The sequence below is a fragment of the Clarias gariepinus genome, chromosome 15 (assembly GCF_024256425.1).
Source record: "Clarias gariepinus isolate MV-2021 ecotype Netherlands chromosome 15, CGAR_prim_01v2, whole genome shotgun sequence".
Classification (NCBI taxonomy): domain Eukaryota; kingdom Metazoa; phylum Chordata; class Actinopteri; order Siluriformes; family Clariidae; genus Clarias; species Clarias gariepinus.
Window position 1 is genome coordinate 28,364,068 of NC_071114.1, and position 27,514 is coordinate 28,391,581.

At 39.4% G+C, this 27,514-nt stretch overlaps 1 protein-coding gene across 2 annotated transcripts in view; it reads left to right on the plus strand.

Moving 5' to 3' along the window:
* sbf2 (SET binding factor 2) overlaps window positions 1–27,514 on the plus strand; it is a 138,207-nt gene that overhangs the window by 26,450 nt on the left and 84,243 nt on the right. For both annotated transcript variants that reach the window (XM_053513038.1, XM_053513039.1), the window contains exons 3-4: window positions 19,450–19,587; window positions 26,078–26,206. In XM_053513038.1, coding sequence (XP_053369013.1) covers window positions 19,450–19,587; window positions 26,078–26,206 — 267 coding nt within the window. The remainder of the gene's footprint in view (window positions 1–19,449; window positions 19,588–26,077; window positions 26,207–27,514) is intronic.

Sequence of the window (27,514 nt, forward strand, 5' to 3'; positions counted from 1 at the left end):
GCCCTCATCCAAAGCGACTAGCATCTTATTATCTCATAAATCTGAGCTCAACAGTCGTATCTTGTTGGTGCTGCGGTTTGTACCTGCGACCTTTTGATCCTCCTGAGTAATTTTTTCCCATTAATTATTTGCGTTTAAGGAAGATGAAAGGGAAAGGATGATTTGTTATCGCCATTTCTTTAATGCCGCGACATAGTCCTCATAAATACGGGGAAGAGCACATTCTGCTTCTTGGAGCCGAATGAACGCAAGTTTTTCCATAGCGAAAGGTGAAGGATACCGTTTCACACCTCAATCACATGCTTACTTTTTCATCCGACAAAATGATGGACATCCTGCAGAATTTCCTGTTCGTGCTTCTAAAGTTAAATTCAGTAATTGACAGGAAATTCTTGTTTCACACAAGCCTTAAGGAGATGTTCCGAGATTAGTTTTATCCTCCTGAGACTCAGACACTACTGTTGTGTACATGGTGTTTTTTCCTCGTGGTTTCTTATTATTAAGCTCCTGATCACGAAGAACTCATCATAAGATGCGATGAGGTACAAAAAGATACAATGAGATGAGATACGATATGGTGGGATGAGATACAATATGAAGAGATAAAAAACTGAGATGAGCTACGATATGATGGGATGAGATGAGATACGATGCGCTAAGATGAGATACGATGCGATGAGATACGATGCGATGAGGTACGATAGGATATGACGAGATGAGATATGATGAGATGACATTTGATGAGATATGATAGGATGAGATACGATAAGATATGATAAGATGAGATAAAGAACTTTATAAATCCAATGGTGGGGAATTTCCCCTGTTACAGCAGCTCACAGACAGGTAGAAAAGTGCAGGTAGGAATAATGTGAATAAACAAGATAAAATACAGATTGGAGAAAAAATTAGACGCACACTAAAATATTTTTGAAAAAAAGTAATATGAGATCGATAAAGCTTGCATAACAGATAATATTGCACTGATATGAAGACAATATTCTGCAGATGTGAAATGATAGTATCATTGTCTTAATCTTAATTAAAGTCTTCCAACAGCAAGAAGTTTGGCAAAAGAATTGTACCTGATGGTCCTCATGTGAGAATTGTAAAGAAATATAGACAGTTTTTTGACTCTGACTATTTCACTTTATCCGTACGCAGACCTGGCTTTAACTTTAAATGACGTTCTTGCACACTTGAGGAACTCCTTCATGTGCATCAACCGAAGTCTTAATCGTTCACAGGCTGCATTCCTGAGGTGTACTAGTTTATTTCAAGCCTAATTTGTTATACATCTCATGGTCGTGATGATTTATTCTAACCCTGCAAAATTATCCCCCCTTTTTTTTCTTGTTCTGATGAATTGATTTATTTATTTTTCATTACATGCAACATGTTCTTGGTTAGGCATTGGACATTCCATGCTGTTACAAAATGCTATTTAAGGGAACTAGGGAGATTTTTCATGATTTCACACTTTCAGAATCCCCTCGTGCCTCACCGTGCATGTTAGGACGAACAGAGAACAGCTGGGCGATTCCCGCTACGCCGTCACGTCATGTCAAACAAGCTGCATCTGGTGGATATACAGTGAACTGCCGAGCAGGTGTTCAAGCCAACAAGTTGAGAAATTTGGGTCAAGTCTGGTTTGACGGGGATTTTTTTTTAAATTAGTTTTTTTTTGTTTTTTTTATAACCAACTTTTATTATCCATCAAAATTTTTATTAATTTATTCCAATGAATTTCCATTTATTTTAGGAAAGCAGATACAACAGTTAAAAAATGCAGATCGGACACAGGAAATGTGTCTTGTTCCAAAAACATTTTGTTTTTAAACACATGACGAATTGCACAATAAAGGTTAAGCACAAAAATTTAATTTTAATGAAAAATATTTTGCTTTTAAAATTAATTTCATGTGAGACTCTAACTGTTTAAATGTCTAAATGTTTTGTCTCAGCGTTGAAGAATTTGTTATAAATAATACGTATTAATGAAAACAAATTTGCTTTGGTATGTTTTTACTTCAATTTGATTCTATGAGGTTTTTTAAATCTTTATTACTCTCTGGAGCTTTGTTGTTCAGTGTACATATAAGTACAAAGTTTAGAGCTTTAATAAAGTTTCTGATACGATTAATACAAACCAAGGTTTCCCTATAAATTGCCAGCAATATATTAATGTTAAAACATTTAAAAAATAAATTGGTTCATAATGGTACAACTTTAATTAACTTTTTCTTTCTGTATTTAAAAATATTTTTATTTATAAAGGAATACAAAATGTAATGGTAAAAAGCCTAAAAACAACAACAACAAAAAAAAGCAGCACAATATTTATTTATATATCGTGTCACAGTATGGTTTGCTGAGATGATGGATTTAAATTTTTATACATAAAAAATGAAACAAATTATGCACACTTAAGAAAAAGAAAAATAGTATGATGTTTATTATAATAATATAATATAAATAATGTTATCATGTTTCAAGATATTATTTTTTTTAAGTTCTTTTATTTTGAAGTTTGTGTAAAATTTTTTTGGCTGACTCTGTGTGTGTGTGTGTGTGTGTGTGTGTGTGTGTGTATATATATATATATATATATATATATATATATATATACACACTCAACAAAAATATAAACGCAACACTTTTGTTTCTGCTCCGATGTTTCATGAGATGGACTTAAAGATCTAAAATTCATTGCAGATACACAATATTACCATTTCTCTCAAACATTGTTCACAAATCAGTCTAAATGTGTGATAGTAAGCACTTCTGCTTCGCTGAGATAATCCATCCCACCTCACAGGTGTGCCACATCAAGATTTACATTTACATTTTGGCATTTGAGTGACTTACATTTTTTATCTCATTACACATCTGAGCAGTTGAGGGTTAAGGGCCTTGCTCAAGGGCCCAACAGTGGCAACTTGGTGGTTGTGGGGTTTGAACCTGGGATCTTCCGAACCGTAGTCCAATGCCTTAACCACTGAGCTACCCCTGGACGATGCTGATCTGACATCATGAGTAGTGCACAGGTGTACCTTATACTGCCCACAATAAAAGGCCACCCTGGAATATGCAGTATTGTCTCACAGCAAAATGCCACAGATGCCACAAGCATTGAGGGAGCGTGCAATTTGCATGCTGACAGCAGGAATGTCAACCAGATCTGTTGCTCGTGCATTGAATGTTCATTTCTCCACCATAAGCCGTCTCCAAAGGTACATAAAACAGTAACATAAACAGTAAGCAGATGAGCACCAGGACAGGTTTGAGGATTACAGCAGAAGCTCAGAGGTACATATCCACAGGATTCTGAGTCAAGCTTGAGACTTCAGTGTGGAGCATTGTTGGTGTCCAGGGTCAAGCACGGTGAGGCAGAAGTTCACAAGGAGGCAAGAAGTACAGGAACATCAGATTGATTCCTGCAGGACTGTAAGAGGATGGAAATGAGTCAGGTGAGAGAGTGAAAGAAGAGAGGGAGAAAGAGAGAGTAAAGGGAAAGTGAAAGAAGAGAGGGAGAAAGAGAGAGTTAAAGGGAAGTGAAAGAAGAGAGGGAGAAAGAGAGAGTTAAAGGGAAGTGAAAGAGTGAAAGAGGGAGAAAGAGAGAGAGAGTGAAGGAGAGAGTAAGGGAAGTGAAAGAGTGAAAGGGAGAAAGAGAGAGTGAAGGAGAGAGTAAAGGGGAAGTGAAAGAGTGAAAGAAGAGAGGGAGAGAGTTAAGGGAAAGTGAAAGAGAGAATAAAAGAGAGTAAAGGGGAAGTGAAAGAGAGGGAGAGTGAAAGAAGATAGAGGGAGAAACAGAAAGAGAAACAGATAAAGCAGGAAAGTGCTGGTTTTAATTATGACAGTGTCAAACTGATTGACTTAAATTCTTTAATCTGATTGGTTGGAAGTTTTGTATTATTTTTGTATAACATCATGTGAAAGTTTTATTAGCTGTTACATGATTCTATATGAGAAAACATTATCGTTTTTATAGTAATAGTTAATTTCTCAGGTTTTGATTCTAAACTTTAAGCTTAATAGGAGGATGGTCAACCTTTTGTGCTTTGTTACCTTTAAGTTTGTGTTTTTTCACACTCTGTCACGTCATTTCTTACACAGCATACCTCCTTTTGTTTAGCAGGAGTAGGGTGAAGGGATTTTTTTTTCTTCTTAATGAAGTCATATCCAATTCGCACTCGTATCATTAGGGCACCCCACCATCATCGACAGCTACCAAGGGGACTTGTGCTAACACGCTAACGCATCTTCTCCAACCACTTCACGTCTTTTTACACAGTTTGGAAGCGGCATAACAAATATAGGAAAGCGCCATCCACCCAGTTCTGCATGTACATGTTGACAGAGAGATCTCACGATCTCGGACAAACGCTTTTCTTGTTGCGTCATTCAGGACGCCGACGTTTCTATTTTTTCACGTTTATAATATCAGTCTGTCTTCACTATAATAAAAAATCATGTTCTCCAGACGTCTATAAAAGCCTTTATTACCAAGCTGGGTTTTGTTATTGAATTTTGGACAATTATTATTGCCTTATTTCCTCATCACACCTGAGTTCAAGGTCAAGCGCAGCCTGTGCTAATCTGTGCTGTGTGGAAAACGCAAAGTCTGGGGGATGCGAAATTAACAGAAGAATCCCTTATATCTCCTTACGTTTCTGTTTTATTGCCTGCAAACTTTAATAGCCCGCCTTTGGAGCAAAGCTCGGAAAGATCTTTGATGCATCTTTAGATAAAAATGGGGGGATAAATGGGGGCTTATGAAAAAATAATGAAACCATGTGTTGTTTATAAGAGTCACCATTAAAAAGAATTTAATAAGTATCTCAAACACACATGTTCCAATCAAATCGGAGTCAAATTTTATTAGATATTATGTATTAATTATGTTTCAATGAGACAAGCTTCAGATAAGTAACCTTTAACATGTTAATATATTTACAGATTTGCCCTGATTGTTGAAAAGTACACTAAATCTGGCCATGTTCACTTCTTATCCACCCTTAAGTCAGCATTCCTCCAGGCTTCATCCCTCCAAAGCCTGTGATACTCTCATGATTCAGCCAACATTACAGCACACAAGATTGATCTGTATCTTGGATTCTTCCAAAACGTGCTCATCAGAGCAGAACCGAAGACGTGTGTGTGTGTGTCTGTGTTAGTGACCTTGCTCCCTGTAGGGTGCCAGCGCATACGCCAGCATGTCGAGTGCTCCTAAATATAGCCTGAGAGCTCAGACAAACATCTCTTTGCATTTATTCGCCTGTCTTTGTGTTTCCTTTCAATATGATACGTCTGCCATGTTACGGGGATTTTCATTTTTTTTTGCTCACGATCCAAAAGGGCATACAAACATTTTAACAACGTTAATAGCGTTCATATGTTCTCTCAGTTGTTTTGCTGGGGGTCGAAACACTTCGGTTGTGTGGCAGATTTACTTGAATTCTTGCTTTGTAGTTGTTTTCGCCTTCTTACTCCGTAGCGTTCTAAGGCTTTCGAGCAAACTTTTTATTTCCCGTATTGTTTGCAGACTTCTCGTCGCACTCGGCAGACTTCGCACGGGAACAGATAAAACGAAACGAACAGGACTTAGCACGAGAAGCATCTTGCGGCCACAGCTGCCACCCAGCGCTCTAAACGACTACAGATGAGGAATGTTCCAAAGTTTAGACCCCCACGAACATATTTGCAACACTTGCCTGCAAAGGTGTTTTTAATCTCGAAGGAAGTGAATCAGCTCTGGGGTTTGCGTGCCGATTTGAACTGGGGCGCCCTTTCAGAGAGCGCCGTTCACCTAAACAACCCTGCAGAGAGACGTGCACCGAGAGACACGTATACACACTCATCAGTTGTGAGATTTTGTTGTAAAGACTAGACGAACATAAACATTTTTCCACCCGGTCTCAGGTGTCCATGCGACAAGACTGATTCTGTTTCATAAGGGGACGATTCGCAGTTACGAGACCTCGCTTTTTTGTTAAAGCTTGTGTATATATTGGAAACACAACCCTTGCTCAGGTTTTCCCTTATATTTGTGATAGAAAATAGGGGAGGATGTTATGTAAGAAGCAACAGATGACAGACTGTGAGGTTATACAAAAATAACACACCCTGCGGTGGTATGATTCGGCACGATGCAAAATAGGAGCGGAGATGTCTGGAGTGTGTAATTCAGGTTACGCGGCAGCAATTCATAAAGGATCATAACAGCTATTTTTTTATTTATTGATGTACACGAGGTCTTCGAATCAAACGGGGACTTTTCATTGTTCAGAATCACAGAACGCAGTTATGATAGTAAAATTTGCCTTTATTTCTCTATATAATCCCCTAAAACGTTAATGCACTTATACCAGTGTTTCACTAGTGCTTGGACACCATCAAGGTAGAAAGTTTTCTCAGCGTGCCTGAACCATGAACCGCCTACCTGCTTCATGTCTGAAACGCCGGCCTCCCAGGAGCTCCTTCAATGTCCCAAACATGTGAAATTGACTTGGAATGAGGCCAGGACTGTTCAGGGGATGTTGTAGTAACTCCCAGTCGAGTTCCTGTCACATGTTGGTGTTGGTTGTGTGAAATGATTGTGTGTACAGTTTACACAGACAGATGCATCCCTTCAGCAAGTTGCGAGAAGTTATCTGTCGATTGTCAAGGATCAGGCGTTCCACTCGCTGAATGTTCAGCCAGGATCATTTCATTCACGGACATACGACCTTCTTTACAATGCATAATTTGAACGTGTTACAATGATGCAGCTCATCACAAGTACTGTGCTTGGAGTCAATGTCAGTCAGTTGCTTTTAAAGGCTTCATGCAGCAGAAATTTCATCACAAGTCTCGGTTTGACTTGAACACCCTGCGTATAAACAGGTTAAAAGAAAGACATGTCGTCAAATCAATCTTTCAATCATTGGCGCATAGCTGAAGTACAAAACGTGTAAACCAGTAACTTTTTGAAGTTTTCTGTAAATGTTAAATGGCTTTTCCTCCTGTCCTGGTTTGACTTCAACGCCCCTTATACATTTTAAGCCTTTTAAAAGCTTTATCCTTATTTTACAGCAATGATAAACATTCATTCATTCCCTTACTAGATCTGCCCTCTCACTTTTTTCTGTTCTGAAAATGTCTCAGTGCTGGGAAACTTCCTTTATGATCCTTCCGTAAATTACGAAAAAGTTATCATATGAACAGCTCTGCACTTTATTAAACAAGTCGTTTTTTTTTTTAAAGTGTCTCAGTGCTTAAGATGTTACATTAAAAGCTGTAGCACAAGTAGCAGAGTACAAAAAACTACTATAACAGCAGTAGTACAAGTGAATTAATAATAAACTAGGAATTAAACCTAATGAAACTGAATTAACACCTTCTGACCAATCAAAATCCGGCATTTTCGTGAAGGCGGAGTCACTTACTTACTCACCAATCACACCAGTGCAACCTTACATGGCGCTTTCTCGAAAAAGTAACTCATTAAACATCGAGCTACCGGACCGAGCTCCCGTTCAGGATCTATTTCTCCACACACACACACACACACACACACACACACACACACACACACATGGAGAAACCGCAGGGATGACTCAGTTGTCCACCAGTGGGGTTACTGTTGGACTCCGAGTGAGATTTGGGATGAGAATGTGACTCACGCATCTCGCAATCTTTTTCACCTCTTTGACTCTGAAGTGTGTTTGTGTTTGCAGCATCGATGAAAATCTTTACAAATTCAAATTTCAAAATCAATTAATACATAAGCCTTAATTGATTTATAAGCCTTAATCGATTATAAAGCTTGAAGAGGTTTTATAAGTCAGACCAGGCTTTTTGAAAGCTGATTGATGAAGGATTTTAGTAAAAAAAAAAAAACAGGTATATTTAAATCAGTTTTGATTTCATCAATAAAACTCGAAATACGATTAGATACAGTATCAATATGGTGATACAATATATTCAATACACTTTCAGTCTCTTTTTAAAACACTTTCATAGTCCGGAGTCACCAATTTTCATTCTTTAATAAAAGGTAAAGGAAGAAAAAGAAGCAATTAAAGAAGAAATTATTCGTGATTTATTGGTGCAGATATCAATAGAACTGTTTTAATGGATTAAAAGTTAATTTTTAAATGCAGTTTCAACCGTTGTTAGAATGATCAACATCTCAATTACATAGATGTCATAAATTTTGACCTTTTAAGAGAAATTATAAGCAAAAGTGTATTAAAAAAAATAATTAATCCAAACAACCCAATCTTTCGTCGCTATGATTCTTTCCCCCTCCGTCATTTTGTTCTATCATCCTCCACACAGCTGCTCTTACCTGCCTGTCTTAGCAACGGCCTGCTCTGCACCGTAACCAAAAATCCTGACTGGAATGCGTCTCATAAATATTGACACCCTACTCCATACGTCTCACTTTATGTACCCGAAACCCGCCCTGCCCACGGAGCACGAGGCGCTACGCAAACATTTCTAAGAGCTTTAAATCTTTCCCCTGTTAATGCACACATGAGTGTTTGCGCTCAGGGCACGCTTCCGTGTCAGCGTCCTGGCTGATTTGTTGGCCTTTCTCTCTCTCTCTCTCTCTCTTTTTTTTTTTTTTTTTTTTACAGTGTTTGTCTTCCATCTTCATGTAAAGTGGATTAATGTGTCCTCTTTCTTTTAAGCCTGAAAGAAAACATTTCCTTATCTCATAAAGTCAAAGTTAGTAAAACATTTTTGGGTACATTCACTGATGAACCCTGATCCTCTCATTCGTCCAGATCGTCCCAAGAACGCTGTTAATGTTTTTCGACAGCAGAAAAAAAAAAAAAAATGCAACAAGGCGTTCTTTGAAGCTTCGGTCCAGTTTTAATCTTCTCCTGCTTTGTTTTGAGAGAACCGCGATAAAACACAGTATTCCTTTTTAAGGCCCGACATCCCATAATAAAGGAATTTGACCTCTCAGCACGGGGCAGATTGTAAATGTTTGTGTCATCTTGCTTGTGTTCTGGCTTTGACTTTTTGAACCGCTGTTTTTCCCTTCTGGATCCCGGTTGTACTGAGGAATGTGGCACGTACTTCCGGGAAAAACTAGGAGTTATTCGGAAAATGTGTCCATGGTTGTAGTTTGGTCGGTACACTGTCTGCTGTCTTAATTGAACTGCTTCCCTGAGGACTTATACACTCACAAACACACACACCAGGGTGCATTCTTTTTCAGCACCAGATTGTGTTTCAGGACTAAGTGTTACCGAAAAGATGACGAGTGTATTTATGCGTCGACTGATGAACCAAGCCACGTATATTTTGCAGCACAACGAATACATTAGGAATTCGGACGCACCTTGATCCGTCCCTCAAGTACTTTACAGTCTCCTTCTGATTCCGCTGAAAAAGTTGTGGTGCATGTTTAGGTAAAAATTAAGTAATAAATAAAAAATTATTATTTAAAAGTGACAGCAAGTTGCTCCAGTAAGAACTAGACTACAACTACAGCTACACTTTACACAACCTTTTAGTCTTAACAAAAAGATTTCTAAAAATTCTATCAAAATATGACCGATTTGCCAAGCAAAAAATTCCAGAATATCAGAGTGCATACAGTACAACATTCATAGCTGCCAGTTGCAATGAAAGATTTTTATTTTTAGTGTCCTTGAATAAATAAAAAACTGAAAACACAAATGTTCAAAATAAATAGCACATAAACACAGTAAAGAAATAGCACAGTCAAAAGTGCACAAAACATCAAAGTAAATGAAGCATAAAGCAAAGCAAATAATCATATTTCTGTAAACTGTGCTTACAAAACCAGATAGTTTAATTTTTAGACTTTCAAGTCAAATAATTTCAACTTCCGTCAAACATGAACCCTGTTTCTTCAACACATCAATCGAGTAAAATGAGGAGCGTAAAAGACAAAAACACACACAAAAAAACCACTGAGCATCATTTATGTGAAAAAATGCAAATACCAAGTAAATAAAAACAAACAAACAAACATGCTTTTAACACTTGAAATAGATTAGGATTCAACAGCTTTTGTCACATAGAATTGTCTTGCCTTTTGTACATGTTTATAAGTCACGCTCCAGTTTTTTTAACACTGAATCTGCGTTAATGGTTGTGATTGCAAAATCCTGGAGGGACTGATTGATTTATTTTATATAAAGGCTTGCTGGAAATCCAGGAAGCTAGTTTACATTTCTCCCGCCCTTGAACCGTGATCCATGACTAATAGACTGATTTCTATCAAAAGACAACTCAAATCATGACCAAACAGTAAAGCATATACTGAGATCCTGTTATTTCCTGCTCAGGGACCAAACGGGAAATGGCATATACCCAGGGCCAGTTTCGGTGATTCAAAACAAGCGTAAGATTTCCTTTCAGCACTTGCTTACGCACAGCACCAAAAAAAGAGAAGAGATTGTGTTATGATGAGGCGCGTATCCAGGAGCCTCTTTTATGACTCACCAGGGTACCGGAGTATCCACCTGCTGTACTGACATGGATGCAGTTTGGAAAATCAGATGCGAGGCCTGCGTATTTCGTTTACAGAATACTTACTATTATAATTAAAAGACAATCGAGCCCACACGTTTCTCCATGTGTGTATGTCACATGTGATGGAGATGCGTTGATAAAGTTTCAAATGCAAGTGTTTGTATATGCATTTCTTTTTTTTTCTTTGGGTTTTTCCCCCTTCATTTGCTCACCTACCAATTCCAACTACCAGTTAAGAGCGGGTGCACATGATTCCTCTAAGACGTGGTGGAAAGCACGCACTCCGTACTTTTCCACTTCCATGAGCTCACAGGTGTCTACAATTGCCTATGTGTTGTGGTGATCTACAGCACACAGAGGGAGAGAGAGAGTTCTCTATCCCTCCCATTTAGAAAGCACTGATGTTGCTGACTTGGCTTTCTGGTCTGGATGGCTGTCCCATTGTTGTGATTCCAGTTTGGAACCTCCTGGTGATTGGGTATTGCACCAACGAAGAGCATGCATGTCTATTGTTGGCAGTGCTTAACCATGTCGTTCAACACATTCCTGCACTGCATGTTGGGCTTCACCAATTATGATATGATAAATCATCTGTAATGACCTGCGATTAAAACTCAAAAAGGGCTCTGGAAGTTGATTTTGTTGAATCCTATCAAAATATTAAATGGTTTCTCCTGGCCCGCCTTCATCTGTTTATCTATCCTTACCTAAAAAAGCATCTATTTTAAAACTTGACATGCGGTTGCCACGTCAACAAATTCACATGTAAAGATGCCATTTTAACTGGCCCTACAATCTTGACCTTGGGGTCAAAAGTCAGGTATCTGGTTTCATAAGGTACCACTGTGATAGCTGCATGTTTCCACCAAATATCTAAATCCTACCATAAATATTAAAAATACAGTGCCTAATTTTCTAGAAAATTACCCAAATTTTGCCAGCTATTGACATTGGACCTTCCCCCCACACATTCAGTCCTGAATATTTTTTTATTAAAAGTGCCGTATTCTCAAACGCCAAGACATCACCGTTTCAATGAATCTACTTTCAATCCCTGCCCTCAAGGGTGCAACTGGAAGCTTATTTTCTGGGTTTTGCTCCCAGACTGTAATAGTTCCATAAATTAAATAAGACTGGACTCTAGTGAAGGTGCACACTCGTATATCATAAGGATTCAACACTGCAGTGCTGGCTCCAGGATCAGACTAATGATCAGAAGGTCAGCGGTTCAAGCCCAAGCACTACTACGCTGACACTTTTGGGCCCTTGAGCAAGACCCTCAATGGTCTCTGCTCCAGGGGTGCTGTGTCAGGGCTAACAAGAAGGGAATGTATACATGATAAACAAATGCTGCATCAACAGTTTTCTACCAGACTGTAAGTTTTGTCTGCCCTTTGTCACTATTTCCCTCCTCAAGTCCAGCACTGATATTTTGTTTAGGCCTGTTCAGGTGCACTTTGTTTATCCTCATCCATTACAGCAGGAGAAAAACAGCTCAATAGTAAAGTGCCTAGGTCAATGATCGCTGTGGAGAACTCGTCTATTGTTTCGGGAATGCGGAGGCGGGCAGAATTCCCAGGCAGAATACAGGGTTCATGTTTTTCTTCCTGGGTAAGCGCTCGAGTCAGAAGGACCCCGTGATTGCCGATGATGTCAGGTTGTATCCAACCTGCAGCTTTGTTTTGTCAGGTGAAGAATACAAAAGGACAGAAACAAGCTCACCGATTGGAGAGATCCACGAAGGGGCTGAGATCTGCGTTCTGTGACTCACAGGAAGCACCTGTCCCTGCTGCCTTATCGCTCAGTGTACAGGCGGGGGGGCTGTTTGGTGACGCAGGCCTGTATTGTGCATCCCTTTAGCTCAGGACAAAGGTGTTTACACTCACTTGGCCGCAGCCTGCTGAACTTCTTATAATGAGAATTTTTGGTTGTTGTTTTTTGTTTTGGTCACTTTTTTGGCCTTGACATGATGGAGCTTTGGGATCTGGCCCAGCTTCATTTCATATGTCCCATAGGTTATTTACATTAAAGTGATTACTGATGTATTCTCTCTAACATTTTTGCATGCACAGAGCATCGTCAGCAATCCAAATTGCCGGTCTATGAAACCAGTTATGTTGCAAACTTTCCTATATATTACTCACCCTAAGATCTGGGGTGAATTATAGATATCCTTTGTGACCCTCTAAAAATATCTGTCCCTAAATTGAACCATGTGTGTGCAGGATTGCATAACCGAGCTCTTGGCCTCCCCAGCTGGAATTGTATCTAGAACAATACTTGACCAATTTATATACCATTTGGCTGAAAAGTCCATAATGTCGTGGTTGAACATCTCACCACAGCATGGGGCTACTTTGTGTAATTCCTATACAGGAGTACAGGAGCTGCAGTGCTTTGCAGCACAGTCATGCGATTAATTTTTTTTTTTTCCCTTCCTTTAGCCCTGACCCTTAAGATGCTGTAAGGAAGTTTTCACATCGGGAGTTTTTTAGCCTATGAATAGGACAGTGTTCTTTTTGGCACTTCCTAGCTCAGACACGATGCTGGCTCTGGCCCTAGCTTACAGAAATAGACCTTAGACATGTCCACATCCGACCACATCTCCCTTAGTAAAAGTGTGGTGTTGGCTGCAGAGCTTGACCATGACTGGGGTCTCCTGTGTTACCCCTTTCCTTCTCTTTTGTGTACGTCATTGTTTTGTCTTCCTTGTTTTTCGTTCCAGGAATTTAGCTCGGGTTATTTTTAATGCTGTTTTTCTTCCGCCTAAATACGTAGATTTGTCCGTATCATGCAAGACAGTTTGTCATCAGACTTTTGAAGATAACTCACTGATTTTCCCCAGGTTTTTTAAATTCTTCCAGTTGTTTTCTTACGTACAGTTTCCGCGCATTTAAAAAAAAAACTTTTTTTTTTTTTTTTTTTTTTACAAAACCGGATTTCAATGACAAAGTTTTCCCAGTGCGTTTCTGTGACTTTGCGTCTCTCCAGATGCAGCCGTGTTGGTGTTTTTCTCTTTCCTGTCCTCCCTTGAGAATTACAGACTAAACTACCTACTCTTTTTGGACCAAATCGGTCATGGTCTAATCATTTTAATCCCCTCTGGGTTGGCACATGTGTGGTTTTGCAAGGAGATGCTGCCTCTTGGCGTTGGAGAGCGAAACGTTTTAACTGTCTGGTGCACAGAGAGAGTCATAGCTCTGTCAGCTCCTTAACCATTAACTGAGAAATAAAAATAGCAGTGATCCAGTGATGTTTTTTTTTTGCATTCAGACTTGCTTTCTGTATTTTTAAATCTCACATTGGATGCATTAAAGCATAATTTTAGACGGCACAAAGTGAAAGCAATTCCGTTCAAACAGGGCACTTGATTCGCATTGTGATAATACCAAAGAAGCTCACAAGGTTATTCTGAGCCAGCAGAGTGCATTTGACACCTCATATGCTTCATACAAGCCAAAATGTTCGCTTTGTCCTCCAGACGGGGACAATGCTTTACGCTATTTATAGCCATCGCTAAAGCAGCACAACTGGAGTAATCGAATCCACCAGACTGCAGATGAAGGTCTAATTTGGATGTCCTGTTCTTCATGCTCGCTCAGCTCGCGCCGATTCTTAGCAGGTCAAGCCCCAGATCCGGTATCGCTTTGTGGAACGGGCGGCACGTCCACATGACGAGGAACCCTCAGCGAAAATGTTATCGGGCTTATTGACATCACAAACCCAGGAGCACTTGAAGTGCCATTGTCACTTGACTGGTGTCTAAACTAAGCGCAGGATGTGTTAATATGACTCAGCTGGTTAAAACGTGTGTGTGTGTGTGTGTGTGTGTGTGGTGAGAAGGTTAGATACAGTGTTATGAGCGTTCTTTCCCTGGTCACTCTGTACTTTGTACAGAGGTCAGTTATGAGCTTACATGTACAGTAGCGGAGTTTATCGCAGATCTGTTTATAGAGTCACTTTTTTCCTTCAATAACCACTCTTTACATTTCACATGTTTTGATTTTATTATCTCTTTTGCCCTGATGTTGTTTTGATGGTATTCGTGTCACAGTTGTGGTTTGCTTTTTTTTTTTTTTTTGTATTCCCCCCCCCCCCATCTCATTGGCAGCCTAAATACATTTTTCGGGTTCCTTTGCCTGATGCCTTCGAGCATTTTGCTATGTTGGATTCAGAATTATGGTTGCTATACAACACTGCTCCTAGCTATGTTTTTTCCCCTTCCAAGTAGGAATATATGGAAAATATATGGTGTATTATGGTCCTGCCTTTACTCGATTTGTTCAGGTTAATTCAGATGCGCCGGAGGCAAGTAAAACTACACTGCTCCGCCCACTAACATCCTAACAACCCCTTGGTTCATGATATCAATTAGGACACAAGTAACCAACTGAGATTTAATATCAACTCCCTTATTAGAATCTAGCAACCAGGTAGCACCAACCTAGAAACCATTTGAAATGCCGTACCACTCTCATAGAGACAGGATGGTCACCAAGCAACACCCTAGAAACCACCTGGAACAACCTAGCAACCAGTTGAAAAAGCATACCATAAAATACTATAGTAAACACCTATAAGGATCCCAGCAACAACCCAGACTACCATAACAGCAACAAAACAGCACGCTAGCAAACACATGGGATACCCTAGCAACTTCCCAAGTAGGAATATATGGAAAATGTTATAATAATAAATATAATAAAATATTATCATTACTACCATAACGACAAACGATTATCACCTTCACATTTACATTTATTTTTATGCCATTTGGCATGCACTCTTATCCACAGCAACCTGCATTTATTTCATTATACTTCACCTGAGCAGGTGAGGTTCAAGTAGCGGTAGCTCGGAGGTGCTGGGTTTGAACCTGCAACCTTCCAATCATCAGGTCAGCAACTTACCTCGTGCGCCACCTCTACCTACCCCTTAGGGACCACTTTGGCTACCATAGCAGCCACATAACATCATAGCAACCAGTTGGAAAGGCATAACAACCAATTACTATCACCCTGGCAAGCAGTTGTAATACAATAGCAACCACATAACATTGTAGCAACCATTTGGAATGCCATAGCAACCAGACTACAAAACCCTAGCCACCGCTTGAGATAACTGAACAATCATCTAGCAACAACCTAGCTGGGATACCAGAGTAGCCACCTAGTAATATGATAGTAAATGGTTGCTGTGGTGTTACGTGGTTGCTATCACCCTAGCAACCACTTGGAATACCACAGCAGCAGCAACATAATACCATAGAAACAATCGGAACCAAATAGCTAACAACCAGAAAGCAACACTCTAGCAACCGTTTGTCATACCAGAACAACCACCTAGGTACATCCTATTAACAAGCTGGAATACCAGCGCTAGCACCTAGTAACACACTACAATTTCTGGGAACACTATAGCAACAATCTAGCAAAACCATAACAAGCACAGTGTAAAATCCTAGTAACCACCTACTGTAGTAGCACACTAGCAACCACCTGGATTACCATAGTAGTTCCAGAGCACCAAGCTGGAGCACCCAAACAACTACCTATTAACACTTAGCAACCACTAGAATGTCCTTGGCCATGATACCATCCACCATAACCATGGATCAGAAGCCATAGCAGCCTCTTAAACTAGCATGGCAACACCGTAGCAACTAGTTGAAATAACTGCAGGTACCTAGTAACCCAATAGTAACCAAGTACAGTAGTAACAACCTACTAATCTTTTTATCCCATCAATCTTAACTTAATTTTTTTTTATTTAAACATGAACATAATCACACAAAAGACATTAAACATAATGTTTAATCGTTAAACATAATCTTTTACCCAATTTAACCCTTAAATATATTGTGTTTAGCTTTAAGTAAGTTGCTATGGTAACATGGCTAGCTGCGGTTATCATCATGGGAAGTAGTTTACGTTGCTTTGCATTATTTTGCGCTTCTAACAATTCTCAATTTGTTACTCTTGTTCTGTTTTTTTTTCCTCCTTTGCTATCTGATCCAGCGTTAGCAGTCTAACAAACATGATCAGAGCATCCCTCATGTGTTCCTGTAAAGCGTGCTTTTAGTGGTTTTTGTTTTCTGTAATGATCTCCAGACTTTTTCAGAGAAATGCAGTCAGACATCCTGAAATAAAAAATGGAGCATTATGAATCAGATACTGTAATGTAACTATGGCTCTGATGACAGCCTGTCATGGGATCTGATCTCATCGTTGGCTGTCCATAATGATGGAATACAGCAGAGAGCTTTGGCGCCTTACTCCGTGACACGTCCCAACATAGAGCTGGCTGAGTCCAAGCTGACTGCCGTGGTCCCCACAGACCCCACGAACAAAGCCTAGCTTAAGCTAATAATGTTTACTCATCAGACAGGCATGTGCAAATGACTTCTATCACGGTTATTTTATTCATGGGGATTTTATTATGTGTCATGGATTAAACAAAACACAAATCGAGGATTTCACTTCTGACTTCCAAGTCAGAATTCTGTCATTTAGTCTTCTTTTCCAGGTAATCCTAGGGCTGTTGATGTGATTTTAGCATAATCCATCCTTTTCCGCCTTTCATACCCACATGCTCAGGTACGCATCCGTACTGCCTCTGATCAGTTCTCCTTCTGGAAATTGACCACATACTTTGCATATTTTTATATTTTTTCGTATCTTTCCTGGCACCTGTCCTGATCCAATAATGCCGCAGCATTCCGCTTTTCCCTCCTCTCCCTTGCGGTGTTACAGATTTCCTGCCTGCTATTGTGTCTGCCGCTGGTCTCTGACATCCTGGTTCAAGCCCTTGGGTCACTTCAGCACTCTTTCGCTTTCTCTGCTTCACTTCCTCTTGTCCACGCATAGCACAACATACACTCTGTGTAAACGTGAGGCGACTAACGTACGGCAGTGCACGCTCATGCTGGATCGTCATCTGGTGGTCATCTGCAAAGACACTGTCTCGGATACGGTCCGGAATTCCGCAGGACACCTGTTAGTCCCAATTCTGTGACTCTGCTGATGGCTGAAGAACCAGTTTGTAATTCCAAAACTCCGACTGAACTAATGTGTATCATGTTAGTAATTTTTTTCTGGTGGTAAAAATGAAGCATAACAACGGTCACCTCAACATTGAATGTTTCCTCATCTACATTCCTGAAAGTGAGTAGAAATTCTAAACGGGAATGTAGGTGATTAGAGTGAACAGCAGGGAAAGAGGCTGAGTGCCATTTCCTGCTCTCTGATGAAAGGATGATGTAGTAGCTAAAGGAGGACATCCTGCTCCTGGTCTCCACCAACAATTTTACGATTAGAAGTAACCAGTGTGCCAGGACCTCACAAAAGACCCCTTTCACACCTTGTTCCAGTAAGCGCTTTGAACACTCTAGCATTAGATGTTAGGATGTTTTTTTCTCTTTTATTAATTTTCCAAAAGTACTCCATAGGGGAAAAGGTATTCAAGCAACTGACCATCACACCCATATATCATACTTCCCAAAACTGTTGGCACAAAGTTACCTTTGTTGTTGAGAGTGTTTTGGTATGCTGTGACATTAAAAGTGCCTTCACTGGAATTAAGATGACAGAAACTGATCCAGCATAACAATGTCTTTGTGCAAAAACAAGAACCATAAAGACGTGGTTTAAACCAGGTAAACTCGGGTGTCCTGGACAGAGCCCTGATCTCAAGCCTACTAAACCACATTGATATGAACTGAAATGTGGACTGGACCTGAAGCTTCCTCGCCCAACATCAAGGCCAGACCTCACTCATGCACTTGAGGCTGAATAAACCCACAGAACCACGCTTCAAGGCCAGTGGTGACTTAAATGGTTGAGTTTCTGGTTTAATGATCAGAAAGTGGCAGGGTCAACACAAGTCTTGCCAAACACCGCAAAGCTTCCAATAAATTGCGGCTGACCCTCGAGTACAGGGCTATTCGTTTAAGGTATATGTAACAAAAAAATGGAGGCTTCTTCGTTGTAGAAAGCCTTCACAGATGTGCTTGAAGTATGTCTGAGGAAATTTGTTCTTTCAGATAATTAATAAAAAGTAATTGGTGTCTCCCTAAAGTCATGAATTGTGGGGACGGCTTAGCTACATGTACTATATTAAAGGTGTCTCAAGTGTTTGTAGCGGTCAGAAACATATCCTGCAACAGTTAGAGCCACAAATCCAGGTAGAAGGTGCATAGCAAATCTAGCACATATTCTTGCTTAGCAATTGGCATTTCTCAGTCCTAGACACTGGTATCATTCCTGGCTGGGATGTACCCTGACTGTCTTCAAACCACCTCGCTCATAAATTCTCAAAGGCCTGGTTTTCTCAGGTACTAGTGGTAGGTTGGTTTCGGAACTGCCAGTCTGCTTTAAAGAAAGCAAATTTTATCTTAACCCTAGCTTCCTAACATTGTTTGGTGCCTACTAACGTTTGGCCATGTGGTGTATTTTTGGTGTGCATCAGGCTTTCTGGCCCAAGATCATTTTCTGTCTTCTTGTACTGGTGGCTGATTAGACAAATCCTCATAAGCCTATCCCAATTCAGTGGAAAGCCTTCCCAGGTGAGTGTATAAGGTTATCATAACAGCAGAAGAAGAACGATTATATATTAGTACTAAGACTTTATTTGTTTCTATTGTCAAGAAGACTCTATTTGTCTTTTTCTACATACCCACCATGTCACAGGTGCCCAAAATCCCTCGCACTTTCTGACTCTGTGTCACTCTGATAGACTGGTGAGCGTAAAGTCATTCCTGATTCCCCAGCTATACCCGGGAACCCTTGCACCAACTCTTGCAGCTTTTCTCTTGCCCCACTCAGGAACCCTTTAAGTGCAACTCTTGAGATTGTTTGATCATCAAATAAGATGCTCTTTATCTTTCTGCTTGATGATGTTGACATGTGAGATCTAACCTCATACATATTATGTGTGTCTCTCTTTCCACAGTTTAGTCAGCCAGGAGGATGGAGACTGTCTCGTGAAAGGAAGCCTCCGACGTTCTTTACAGTGGTGCTGACAGACATCGATTCGGACCGACACTACTGCTCCTGTCTGACCTTTTACGAGGCTGAGGTCAACCTGCAGGTAAAACCTCAATAAGACATTTCTACATGAAGTGAGAATGCTATGTTTATGGAGAGTATGGGTAGGGATGGGAATTGGTAAGATTTTTACGATTCCAATTCCATTTTTGATTCTGCTTAACGATTCGATTCTTTAACGATTCCCTTATCGATTCTCATTTGGAAGAAAAGGGACAACAAATTGTTGATTTGAGAACTGTTAGTCCGGAGAGGATCGAAAACGCAACATTCTTTTATAGTTATTGCATGCTGTGTGTGCAAATGTTTTAGCATGTTAGTGGTATTTCCTCCCTTTGAGGAAATATCTACGCTGCAAGTATTGCAAGTTGCCCTATTTTCATGTTTTTTGGTGAAATACAACCAGACTTTTGAGCGTTTGTTCCGCTTAGGCGCCATGCTTACTATTGACTGAGCGTAAGCTACGCAACGTGCGTAAGTTACGCAATGCGCGCGATGACGTCATTCGTGCCCACTGGAATCGTTAAGGGATTCGTTTGCAAACGATTCCGAGGAATTGAAACACTGGGAACCGGTTCTCAACAAGAACCGGTTTTCGTTTCCCATCCCTAAGTATGAGAGAGAGGTGAGAGTGATCATTTTACCAGCTGTGGCAATTTTAAAAACTCAGCTGGATGGTGCACCTAAATTTAAATGACATGATTCTGAAACGGATCAAACGCTAAAAAAGATATGAATTCATCCAAGTAGAAACCTCTGTAATCCAACTAGAGACCATGGAGGCCAATGGTGACCATTATATTTATTTCTATTTATATGACCATGGTAGGATCTCCGGTCAGCATTTACACACATTCAGATACTACAGCCAATTTGGAAATGCCAATGAGCCAGGGGAAACCCACCAAGCACAGGGAGAACATGGGAACTCCATGCGCACAGACCTGATGCGGTAATCGAACTCAGGACCTGGTGGTGCAAGGTGACGGTGCTAACCACTAAGCCACTGTGCAGCCAAAAAAAGATATCACATTTTAAATAATCCTTATAATATTAGCCAAATAAAATGATCAGAAGGGTGTATTGTAATTTCCTTCCTTTATAAAACCTCAGAGTCTCTCATAATTTCCCTGAGCTTCCCATTTTTTCTTGACATTTCTCTTTGTTGTCACTGTAAGAACAAACCCACGTCTTCCCGCAAAATTTTTTTGCCCCCTCCCACTCACCCCCTTGATGGTTTTTAGAGATTCATGCTTGAGGGTTTAAAATGGGACTCCATTAAAATTCCAGCAACAGGCACTATAAAGTTTAGTCTGTAAACGGAAAACTACTTTAGATGTTAAGAAACCGTTAAGGTTCTTTCCCAATGACTAAAAAAAATAAATAAATAAAAAAGTCCAAGCTATATCTCAAACATCCTGCTAAACACCCTGACAATAGCACTTGAACGCCAAGCCAGCATCTGGAATTTAAACCCGGTCATTACGAGCAAACATATCACACTTTTAGATGCAGTGAATCACAGTGAAATTACATCTTACAGTTAGAGCACTTGGAAAGGTTAATTAGTTTACCACCACGTTCGGGAATCAGACCATTTAACATCGGCGTCAGTCTTCCTGCGAGCATGCAGGAAGAGTCGTGAGTTCACATCAGCGAACCTTATCACGAGTTAATCCGCATTAACCAAAGTATTTTGTTTGGTTTGATTTTAGATGTTCTGTAAAAAAAATTCCTACCATGTGGTTGAGTTAGTTATTTTTAACATCACCTTCACCATGCTTCACAGTTGCCATGGAGATTTATCTTTTTGTTTGTCTTCTTTACCTTTTAAACAAAATTAGATTTGAATTGAATATTTAATGCAAATATACTATTATAAAGTGTTTTATGTTAAATATGAGTTTACGGTCAGAAAAACATATCTGAGACAAATGTGTCCCATAAACCTTTATTTATTTATTTGTTAGTTAGTTGAATTTTTAAAAAATCTATGAGTATGATAAAGACAGCTGCGCATTTCTGGCCTTACGTAACATTTTGGCCAGGACGAGGAGCACATCAGGTCTCTGGAGGGTGTGATGGCCCCCGGCTGCTGGCTAGCACTGCCTGGTCGTCTTGTGATTTTTTATTTTAATTTTTTTAAAGAGAGACTTTTATCCTCTTCACCCGTGTTCTCCTGACGAGCGCCCAAGGCCACCCTGATGAGTGCAGCTGCTGTGTCTTCACTCCCATGAACACCAAAAAAAATATTGTTCATCATCAGACAAGACATTAATGCCTCCCGATGGCCCTCTTCGCTACGTTATTTATGCCTTTCATTATTTATTCTGTCCACACACACAACGCCACGGCATAGATCGCTCTAATCGGATATTATAGATGGCCTTGATGGAGCAGCATCACAAATGATTCAAGAAATAATAAAAAAGTTTTACCAAACATTTTGTTTACATTTCTTTCACGAATCAGAGATGTTTCAACAGTTTACTAAAATAATGAACTGATTTAATTATTAACACACTCTTTAACACAAATTAATACAACAAAATAAGGACAATTTCCATTCAGTGGAACGAAGAATTTCAAACCTCTTCCAGCATTACAGCGCTCCTGTGCACAAAGTGGGATCCATGAAGACATTGTGTGTTAAGTTTGGAGTAAAGCGACTCAAGGTGTCTGCACAGGACTTTGACAGTCAAACGTTTGGACGCACATTCTAATTCATTTTTGTTTATTGATTTTTTTTTTCTACATTATGCAATGATACAGGAGATTTCAAAACTATGAAATAACACACATGGTATTAGGTAATCGTGTAACAACAACAGCAGTCAGTTGTTATTTTAAGACATGAAGGTCAGCTGTTCTGGAGTGGTTCTTGCAAGAACAGTATTGTGTCAAGTGCATTTTGCAAAAGCTGTCAAACTCCATGATGAAACTGTCTCTCATGAAGACCTTCCCAAGAAAGCAAGACCAAAATCTACCTCTGCTGCAGAGGAGACGTTCATTTAGAGTCACCAGCCTCAGAAATCACCAATTAACAGCCAGCACCGCAGATTAGAGCCATTATAAAGTCTTTACAGAGCAGAAGTAGCAGATACATCCCAATATCACCTGGTTAAAAGAGATTATTGTATATTTTGGACGACTTCAGGATTTTTTTACAGTGTAGAAAAAAAAAAAAGAAAGTCAGAAAAGAACATGGAATTTGGACCAAGATGTGTCCAAACTGTTTGTATGGTCAGGTGTCAAACTTTTGGCTGGAGCTGAAAAGGAGATTACTTCTAGCAATAATCTCGTGCCCTGTTCATTATTAAATAACAAGTTTTATAGCGTTTCAGTAGTGCAGTAAATGTCTTATGTTGTTGGTTTTTATGCTCTATTTCAGTAGTGTAACAGGTTACTCTGTAATGAAGGAATTTGTCAAAGGAAGTTTCCTTAACTAACGTTCCCTGAACAGGGAGCAGGAAATACCGATCCTGCCCCTGTGGAACGGATCGCAAGACTTCCGTGCGAGTATTTCAAGATCTGCCTGCGGATTTCTGCTATTTCTTCTGCCACATTTAGACCGGTATTTTCTCACCAGTGTCTTTCTTATGAAGATGTAAGACTAAAAAAAGTTACAGCTTTAAATCTGGGTGTTACACCGAGCTCACAGTGGAGACTCCTTCCATAAATGTTAATCAAGCATCTATTATTAGACTTCGATTACGTAGCTATAGAAAGGATAAAGTATTAGAACAGGCACATTAATACAAACTTCAAAAGAAACAGTCCAACACCTTCTGACCAAACAAAATGAAGAATTCGGCAGCGCTGTAACACAAGTCGTTTATTAAATGAGTAACAATAATTTCGCTAAGTATAGGAAACTTTACACGCTATTTATTTTAAGGACACAAACCTGCCACAGCACAAAGCAACTATTAAACTATTAATAAACTATTAAACCCATGCAATATTTAAAAGATCCGGGTTTAATTGACGGTTTAATGGAACACTACAGAATTTGAAGTATTCAAGCCAATTTCATCTGATTGGAAACAGCAGCTATGGATGTATTTTCCCCAGTAATTGAGCCAAATCCTCTCAATAACGCCGAAATGTGTTTCCCATCTGTGGGGGTATTTTAATCCCAACGCTCCCCACGGAAGATGCCGTGGCTCTCATGGCATGTTTTCATTGTCTGAGCAAGAAGGCAATAAAGAGGCAAGTCAGCAGGGTCTGAAAGGTGGCCACCGAGCTACATTGAGCTTATGTGCATTACAGAGGCTCAAATGGGGCAATTCGAACCAGATTCGGTGCAACAGAACTCCTTATAAGTTTCATATTTGGAAAAAGAAAATAAAGTGAAATATTTGTTTTTACATTTCTTTTTAGCACAACTCATTGAAGAATGAATCATCATCCCAAATTTTGCACTTTTAATACAATAGGTCCTTATAGTCATACAGCTGGGTTTTTACTGCCGGGCAGAAAAAAACCCCACACTTCCGCTTAAACAACAATGGTCGAATTGAACGTCGTTTATGAGTAAGAAAATCTGAGGTTCATGTGTCAGCGGAAATCTAGAGTTTAGGTCGGTGGTTCTATAGCGTATTGCTGGAGGTCTAGATGGTAATGTGCCTATGGACACCCACTTCAATCAAGAAAGGACTGTTAATTAGTTGATTACTCTGAAACACTAATATGTGCAGGGCCGTGGCCTCCCAGGGCCAGAGTTTAAAATCACAGCTCTACACCAGTAACATACTCTGCTGCAGAGTGCGCATTATTCGCATAGTGCGTTTACCAGTAGTCTTTTTCGCTAAGCAGCTTCACAGAATCAAAATTATGGAAATTAGTATAACGTGTGTGAGAAAATATATATGAATCAAAACGATCAGCTTTTAGCTTTTTCTGTTCTCTGTTTAAATAATTAGTAAAAATCCAAGTTTATGTTGAACAACTTTGTTAGGCGTTCTTTCCCTTTACTTACAGGATTGACATCTTTAAAAAATAATAATAATAATAACTATACCCTGCCAAAGCAGCTACTGATGTCAAAATCTCCTGTAGCCAGACAGGAAGTAATGAATTCTGCACAGGAAATTAGGGCTATTGGGAAAATTCTAAGGTTTATGCTTGATTTTCCTAAAATCACATTAAAACTGAAACATGTCTAGTTAAATAACATTTTCAATCTGGATCAAATTACCAGCATTTAGTTTGCATTTATATTCAGTTAACAAATACATTTTCAGCAAGCTAAAGCATGCTCTCGATGAAATTTAAAACGGTTTATTCTTTTTTTTATTCTATCTACAAATATATCTTTAGTGGAAATGTCTAAATGATGGCAGGTTGTTTATACAACTTTGCTGATGTCACTTAACGTAACTCTTATGTCTCACCAGGGATCAGCTGATACGATGTTATCATGATACCCAGGTCCCAATCCGATTTGTTTTCGATTGGACAAAAGAACTGATAGCTATGAAAGATTTTTGATTAAGAATATATATTGTTTATTTTTCTCACATCGTTTTGTTGCTCAGTTCTGCGCACATTCTTAAAATTTAGAAATAAGAAGCTGAAGGCGCTAATAATTTCAAAAAGTCCGCCCCGCATTTATGGCCTTTTTTTTCTATTAAATCATTGACATATTAAGGAAATGGAAACATTAGATTTTTATTTTATTTTTTTGCACAGATTTAATCTTCACTATGATGTCGTTTCATTCAAGCATTCCATTTCTTTCCACAGAGTCGAACGTAATTGATTCTGTTTTCAGCCTCTGTGACTCTGGAGCACAGTTTGCATTCGGTGAGGCTCATGGGTTAGAATAACAATCCCGCAGGCCACTGGAAAGGTCTCCTGGACAAGCCAGTCGCCAATTATACAATTACACAGTTTTTCTAGGATCGAGGTCTATTAATAGGACGACACGTGGGCTCGACTTTTATTTCCTCTCGGATTTCTGTCATTAGCGTATAAACCTAATCTCTCATATCGCAACGTGTGCGTCCCCGGGCTGTGTGAATTCACCATGAGCTCATGCGCTTGTGGTATGCGGGCCCCACTAACTCGATTTGCTCTTTGTTGTAAACTTCTGAGCATGTGCAATTCATTTTTGAGCATTTTTTTCAGCATTAGCAATTTTTATTTATTTATTTATTTTTGGGTGCAGCTTTAGTGAACGCTGTACTAATGTGAACTAAGCATGGATTAAATTTTAGCTGCGATCATGTGATCGTGTTGATGTTTTGCTCCTTTTTTAAATTTGCATCTGAGCTGAGCATAAGCTCTAAATGATTAAGATCCCTGTTCAACAGATATCGTCTTCCTCCTCGAAACGATACAAGGATCGAAATAAAAACAGGATTTAATTTCTACATGCTAAAAAAAAAAAAAAGTTGGCATAAAGAACCCACGGCAGCGTGATGAGCTGTAAATAAACAAGGCCTAATTTCTATCCAAGCAAAATTCCCTGTTGTTTGTGTCACATTACTGTAATTCACATCACTGACATCTCCCTGATTTTTCTTCAGGGCACTAAGACGCTACAGGGCGACGGAGACGAAGATGAGGAAGAGGATGGTCTGATCCAGCCAGCTCAAGCGTTTGCACCAAAAAGTCTAATTCTGGTCTCCAGATTAGATTTTCCAGAAATATTCAGGGTAATGCAAGCACACACGCATGCACACACAAACACAATTTATTGCTGTCTAAAATATGGCCTTGTGTTATTAACAGCACTCCATGAGGTGATTGTATACATTAAATCCATATCCGTGTGTGCTGGTGCATTTTAAGCACTACAGTTGTAATTTAGTTTTTGGAATCTAAAGTTTATTTACGGTTAAATATATTATTCACACAGTTATTTATAAATAAATATCAGTACAGTAAACTTGAAACAAGTAAATACGAATAACACTCGAAAAATTAGAATATCGTGCAAAAGTTCATTTATTTCAGTAATGCAACCTAAAAGGTGAAACTAATATATGAGGTAGACTCATTACATGCAAAGCAAGATAGTTCAAGCTGTGATTTGTCATAATTGAGTTGATTATGATTTCTGATTACCCCAAATCCACAATCTCAGAAAATTTAAATATTGTGAAAAGGTTTAATATTTTAGAATCAAAGTGTCCAACTCTAATCAGCTAATTAAGTCATAACACCTGCGAAGGGTTCTTGAGCCTTTAAATGGTCTCTCAGTCTGGTTCAGTCGGAAGCACAATCATGGGAAAGACTGCTGACCTGACAGTTGTGCAGAAAACCATCATTGACATCCTCCATAAGGAGGGAAAGCCTCAAAGGGTAATTGCAAATGAAGTTGGATGCTCCCAAAGTGCAATCCTTGTTTTATTGATTGCGTCCCTAATGCGCTTATTCCAGTGTGTCACTAGTGCTTGGACACCATCATGGTAGAAAGTTTTCTCAGTACACCACAGCCACGATGAGACTGTCTGCCTTACTTCACATCTAAAACCCCGGGCTCCCAGGGTGTGAGTATAACTCCCTCCCTGCCGAGTTCCTGTAATGTGCAAGTGGTGCTGGTAAATGATTATGTGAACAGTTCACACTGACAAATGCATTTCTTTAATAAGTTGGCAACAAGTTATCCGTCGATTTTTAAGGATCAGTCGTTTCACTCGCTGAATGTTCACTGAAGAGGGCTCCGAGCCACTTTAAGCAGGATCGTTATTTATGGACGATCGGCCTTCTTTTAAACGTTCAAATGTTTTACTGCGGCTAAGTGTCTCATCACCGTACCATGCTTGAAGTCTTCTGTAAAGGTCTTAGTTAGAAATAAATTATATATAAATTAATAAATTAGTTTAGAATTTTCATCACAAGTCCCAGTTTGACTCGAACAACCCTCGTATTACCAGGTAAAAAGTAAGACGTCGTCCTTTAGCAAATCAAAGTCTTTTAATCTCCCTTTAATAATTGCAGCAGACATCATGTTTTAGATA